General features: G+C 54.4%; 1 protein-coding gene across 1 annotated transcript in view; it reads left to right on the top strand.

The window, feature by feature from the left end:
* Positions 1-436: 436 nt before the first annotated feature.
* The window catches only part of DPP6 (dipeptidyl peptidase like 6), an 850,942-nt gene continuing 845,314 nt past the window's right edge, over positions 437-6,064 (top strand). The window contains exon 1 of the mRNA XM_004766000.3: positions 437-897. Coding sequence (XP_004766057.1) covers positions 838-897 — 60 coding nt within the window. The 5' untranslated portion in view covers positions 437-837. The remainder of the gene's footprint in view (positions 898-6,064) is intronic.

The following is a 6,064-nucleotide window of genomic DNA, read 5'->3' as shown; positions in this document are numbered from 1 at the left end:
AGAGAGAGCGAGAGAGAGACAGGAGACGGAGACGGAGAGAGGACCTTGGCGCGCGGCAAAGACCCGGGCTGCGGAGGGGCGTGCGCGCCCGGGGCGCCCGCCCCCGACCCGGCCCAGGTGCAGCTGCCCGGGCGGCGCCCGCCGCGCCCGCCGCGCCCGCCCAGGGAAGCTCCGGAGCCGGCGGGGACCGAGCCAGGCGGCCGGGTGCCTGCCCCCTCCGCTCCCGGCCTCCGCCTGAGCGGTGGCGCCTGGCAGAGCCTCGCGTGCCACCTCCCGACCAGCCCGGGAAGACTTGGCTACGGGGCGGGCGCAGGAGCGCGGGCGGGAGCGGGCGGCGGCCCTCGGAGGGGCCGGGCGCGCGGGGCGGGCGGCTGCGGCCGGAGCGCGAGGGCCGCGCGGACGCCAACCCGAGTGGCCCGTCGCCGAGGCTCCGCCCGGGGGGCGTCAGGGCGTGCGACAGCCACGCTCCCGCGGTCCCGCCCCCCCTGCCGGACACGTACCTCCGCACCCCTGCTCAGAGCGCCCGTGGGTCCGCTCGGCCTCCTGGTCCGGAGTCCTGGACTGCTGCCCGGGGAAAGCTGCGCCCGGCGGAGCGCCCCGCAGCCCCCCGCTCCCTCCGGGCTCCCCGCCGCTGCCTCTCCTGTGCGGCTCGGGGCCGCGGGCGTCGGCGTCCCGCGCGCGCAGCCCCGCGGACACCTGCGGCCGGAGGACTCGCCGCCTGCGCCCGACGCGGCTGGAGGGCAGGACCCCCGCGCCGCCCGAAGACGCGCCCCGCGCCGCCCTCCGAGCCAGGGAAGTTTTGAAGGTGGAGCTGCGGGCCCCCAACTTCCCCCGGACATGAATCAAACAGCGGGAGCCTCCAATAACGTCAGGTGCCCCCCGGGGAAGGGCCACAAGGTAAGGGACCGCGACGGAGGCGCTCTAGGGAGACGCGGAGCGCGGAGCGCGGAGCGCGGGCGAGCAGGACCCTCGCGGGTTTTGCGGATTGCGGGCTTGGGGTCCCTCTGCATCCCGGCCGCTGGCGGGAGGGGGAAATGGTCCTTGAGTCAAGGCGGCCGGCGAGAACAGGTGGTGCGTCCTAGACTGGAGTCCACAGTCCGGCGGGCCAGTGCACCTGCCTGGGCTCCCCCGGGCCTGGAGAGCCTTGGGCGCCGGCCCGGGGCTCCGTGGGCTCGCTGGCACATGCGAGATTCCCCCCAGATTGCCGAGTTTTGGGGGGCAGGAAAGCTCAGCGGCGGGAGGCCGGGTCGTGGGAATCAGAATGGGGACCCTCGGGCTAGAGCTTGCTGAAGAGCCCTTCCCAGGCAGAGCTTTGGGCTCTGCAAGGCTCGCGCTCTCCTAGGTGTCACCGGCACGTGCTTAATTAACTTTAATGGGCCACGCGTGCCTGGAATGATTTCCAGGAAATTACTGATGGTCTGAGAAGGGAGCCCAGGCAGCGGTGAGGGACTGCTGCTGAACCTCCAGGCTAGCCCAGAGTGTGTAGGGACAAGACTTTGGAGACGTGTGCTTGCACAGGCAGAGAAACAGACGGTCCCAGAGGGCCCCTGTTCCACACCGGGCATGTGTGCAGCACTGCCGGCTTGGCCATGGCCAATAGGACTCTTCTTCTCCCCGGAGGCTCACCTCAGGTTGCAGTCAGTTTGCAAGGAAATTCTGTAGGAAAGCCGTGCAGCCATCCGTGTGTTAGTGGACAGCACTTGTAAAATATTTTCGAGTATTTCGAAATAAAACAAATAAACAAACAAACAAAAAACAGCCAGAAGAAGGCAAGCACTTTGGATCTTAGATATGATCCTGGGCATCTATGCTCTGGTCTTTTGCAGACACACGTGATTGTCAGCACGTTCATAGAAGACGGTTGCATTTGTCCAACGTTTTGCGTAGGTGGAGTTGGATTTAGGGTTGATACTGGATTCATCTGGTGGAAGGAACCCTTGGTCTGTTGAGTTATGTGAGGTGAGGCTTTGGACTGAGGCCTTTGTATCAGCTGAGGGATAGTCAGCGCGCTCCCCTCCAGTCAGGTCTGGGTGAAATATTTTCAATTTTTCAATCAGCAGGCTGTATCTCTGATCTCCTTGCTCATTAACTATGATTCAAGCACTTAGACTTTTCACATTTACTTTATTTAATATCCGTAGGAAATGTCTTTTTAATATGTAGTTGCTGATATTATAAGATTTTAAATTAAAAATAATAAAGTTTCACGCATCCGTGAGTATGTGGTAGAGACATCTGTGGAGTTCAGAAGATCATTCAATAATTTCTTTTAGAAAGTGCCTTGGGTTCCAGTGTTAAAGTGGCTTCTTGGCAGAATTGGCCTGCAGGGTATTGACACCAGGAAAACTTTCTGGGAAGTGTTCAACACTGGGAAGGGGGCAACAGTTCAGAAGGTACTAGGGAACCTGTTCATCATGAGCATGGACCTAGCAGGTGTTCAACGAATGCATAGTCCATTTAATTACACTGATTTGGTGAAGTCACTCCGTAAACAAACACGGTACACTCTGATTAAATTCCAAGAGCTGAGAATCCAAATATAAACTTAGAGATTGCCTTCATGGTCTACAACAAGCTCTGGTCATACCCACCTCGTGCTTTAACATTTTTTGATGGTCTCTGTTGCCTACAGTGAGATAATTACTGTCCCTCTGCTGGAAGGAAGACGTTCCAATCCCCTTCCTTGAAGAAGAGTCCACTGGTGCTGTAGAAAGCCCTGGGAGTCGTCGATGTGTGTGCCTCCTGGTGTGCAGGAGTCGGTGTGGGGATGTGGGGGTGCTGGAGAGGGAATCCTGGGAGGCGAGCGAGTGAGCATGGGGTGAACGAGGCACACACAGCACAGGAGGGCGTGGGCAGCCGACACCGGAAAGTATAAGACACAACACGTGAGGCTTAGGTAATGGTGGTTTTTGATGCAACGTAGAACTCAGTAATACAGGTTTATTTCATCAGGAGATTGGAATAAGCCTGTTTCCATTTTACATGGGGGGTTCCCTGTGGGAGACTTTCAGGAAAGAAGGGCCTCCCCCTCTGAGGAGAAGGGTCACTGGCCCCACATGCATGGTGTCTCTCCCGCTGGGCGACCACGGTGACCGCCATTGGTATTTGACACATTATGATGATTCGTTCTTCGGAAGCATCGACTGTCTTTGTGATTTCCGGTGGCTCCTGGGTGGTTGGGTTTAGCCATCACTGCTGGTGGAGGGGGTGGTCAGGGGCCCACTGTTATGGCTGCCAAGGATCACAGCGGTAGCCACGCCCCCGGGGGGGTCCCCTGAGATGGTCAGGAGCAGACGCTCCCAGAAGGTCATTCCGGAAGTTATGGTCACGTGGGCTTGGGATAGAAAACCGTCCCTGTGGGATGACGCACTCGTGTCTGCCACGTTGGTCTGGCGTTGGGCGCAGTGACCGCTGTTCCCCAAGTGCTAGTCAAGCTCTGGCCAATGCCTCGGGCTGTTCTGGAAATACCTGAGACCTCGCAGTTGGAATTCACCCGCAGGCCGATGGCGCAGCCCACGTGGAGTAGTTCCCCAGTGGCAGGCTCTGTGTCCAGAGGGCCTTGCTGGCTTTTGCCGATGTTCGGAGTATGATACTTTCTAGAAATTTATGAATTGTCTCCCTCTCTCCCTTCCTCCCTCGTCCCCCCTCCCTTCCTTCCTGATACAAACTGGCATACAGTTTGTGAAACTAATTATATAGAAATACGTATCTGAAGGAAGAAGATAGCAAGGAAATCTACCGAACTATTCAATGTGATTAACTTGGAATAAGGAGAAAAAATGACTCTCATTTTTACTGCATTTTCCACTGAAGTTTTCGACAGTCATGGCGTTTTGTGGGTTTTGGGTTTTTTTTTTTTTTTTTTTTTTTTGAGTGCTTAATGGATATATTTTGTGATAATATCACTAAACAATATGAGTGTTTCAAATTCTGGTTTTGAAAAGTTATGTACCATTGTACAACGATTTATCCAAATCCAATATAACCTTGGTAAAAAGAAGAGCGGCCATTTTATTATTTACACAAAATGTTTGCCTTTCTCTTTTCATATTCTAAAAGATACTAAAGTCTTCCATGGTGAAAAGGTGTTGGTTACTCAGGATTGCAGAATAGACCATTTAAACTTCAATACGCGGTGGCTCACGTATTCCAGAATTATTCTTGAATCTGTTGTTTTCAAAACACGTTACCATGAAATCTCTTCCCGAGCTGGTAACTTACTGCCTCACCAGCGGGAATACTTCTCTTCATCACCTTCTGAAGTGGAAAAGTGAGGTGCATAAAAGCCATTGCTCCTGCCACAGGGTAAATTACAGCTTTAAGGTCATGCATATTTGGAGGAAAATACACTTTCATGTTTAAAACATGTATTTACTGATAACCCCATGGTGCTTTCACTTTGATTGTTTCCCTGGAGGCAGGTGAGGGAGAGTGTGTCACCCGGAGGACGGGATCCCGGGCTGACCCAGAGGCGGCCCCCTCCCCCTAAGCCTGGAATGTTCCTGCTGATTCCTAGGTCTAGGCCTTGAGAGAGGAAGGTGTCCTTGAGACCCTCAGAGGTTGTAGGGGATGCTGCCACCTGAGGGGCTCCGGGGGGAGGGTGTGAGCGGCGGTCTGTGGCGTGAGCCCCTCTTGCGCACCTCCCCTGCTCCCCTCACCGGCCACCCTCTGGACTGGTCTTTCCTCCCTCTAGTCCGTTCCCTGCCCTCCGAGTGTGGGGCCTGGGGGTGGGGGGTGCGGTTTCCGATGACACCCTGGAAGCTCCTAAGATTTCCAACTAACAATAATCAAGTATTTTATGTTCTTTCTGATGAATTTGATTTTCCACCCCCACGTACTTCTGCCTCCTACGGCTAGTGTTTCACTCACTGCGGGGCCGGGGATAGCAGACATTTGGCCTGTGGGCTCGGTTTGGCTTGGGTCTCTGTCATGGTTCCTTTAGGATGTTAAAAAAAAAAAAAAAAAGATTATTACCTGAGCCATTTTAGTTCAATAGGAATGCATTTTTTGGTGAAGTCATCGTGGCCAGACCCTCCTGCATTTTCACTCTGCCTTCGTGATGAAAGGTATGTTTTTCTGGTTCTAGAATCCCGAGTTGATCAGACTTCGGTTTCTCTCTCAGTACCTTCAGGACGGAGTCTCACCGAAGTCCGGTGTTGATTTCTCCCCCCACCCCCCCAGAAGTGAGCTGTCATTTGAGTCATCAGTCCTTGAATCACCTGGGCCACGAGACTTTCCCTTTATCTTTGGTTTCTGGCGTCTGGGGGTTGGCTGCCTTGACGTGCTGTTCTCCGTGTCAGTCTTGCTGAGTCTTCGTAGACCGTCTTGGATCATTAGATGCACCGTGTGTGGTGACATCAGGTGTCTCTTCTGTCCTGCTCGTAAGCTGTTGGGGAGACAGTGATGCGCAGTCAGACGCGTTGGTCCTGCGGGTCTGAGACGCCGCTGCGTCCACACTTGTCTTCCCCTGTCTTCCTCGCGTGTGCTCATGGCTGTGTCCGTCTCCTCGAGTTCCCTTCCCCTGGCTTCTCCATCCGACTTTGGGCACAGCCACATGTTTATTTCCGATGTTGTGTTTTTAATGCTAGAAAATTTACTTTGTCTTTTCTTAATAGTTTCCATTTTCCCCACTGGGATTACAGACTTTCCCTTTATTAGAAATACTTTTTCCCTGTACATAACCGGTCTCATGACAATAAATAATTTTTTTTAAAGATTTTATTTATTTATTTGAGGGAGAATGAACACAATCACAGAGGCAGAGGGGGAAGCAGACTCCCCGCTGAGCAGGGCGCCCAACCTGGAGCTCGATCCCGGGACCCGGCGATCATGACCGGAGCCGAAGGCACTCGCTTCACTGAGCCCCTGAAGCGTGCTGACAGTAGCGGGTTTGAGATCTGTGTCCTCTTGATCTGGCGTCTGGGTCATCTCCGGACTGGTTTGGGTTGGTTGTGTCTCTTTCTTGAGAGTGGGTCACATTTGCATCTCTTTGTCTGTCGACCGACCGTGAATTTTATCATGGGCATTGCGCCTGTTGAATGCAGGGGTTCTGCTGTGTTTCTCT

Source organism: Mustela putorius, unplaced genomic scaffold (assembly GCF_011764305.1).
Source record: "Mustela putorius furo isolate JIRA1106 unplaced genomic scaffold, ASM1176430v1.1 tig00000929_pilon_pilon_pilon, whole genome shotgun sequence".
Taxonomy (NCBI): domain Eukaryota; kingdom Metazoa; phylum Chordata; class Mammalia; order Carnivora; family Mustelidae; genus Mustela; species Mustela putorius.
Note: the sequence above shows the minus strand (reverse complement) of the source record. Positions and strands in the feature narration are given on the sequence as shown.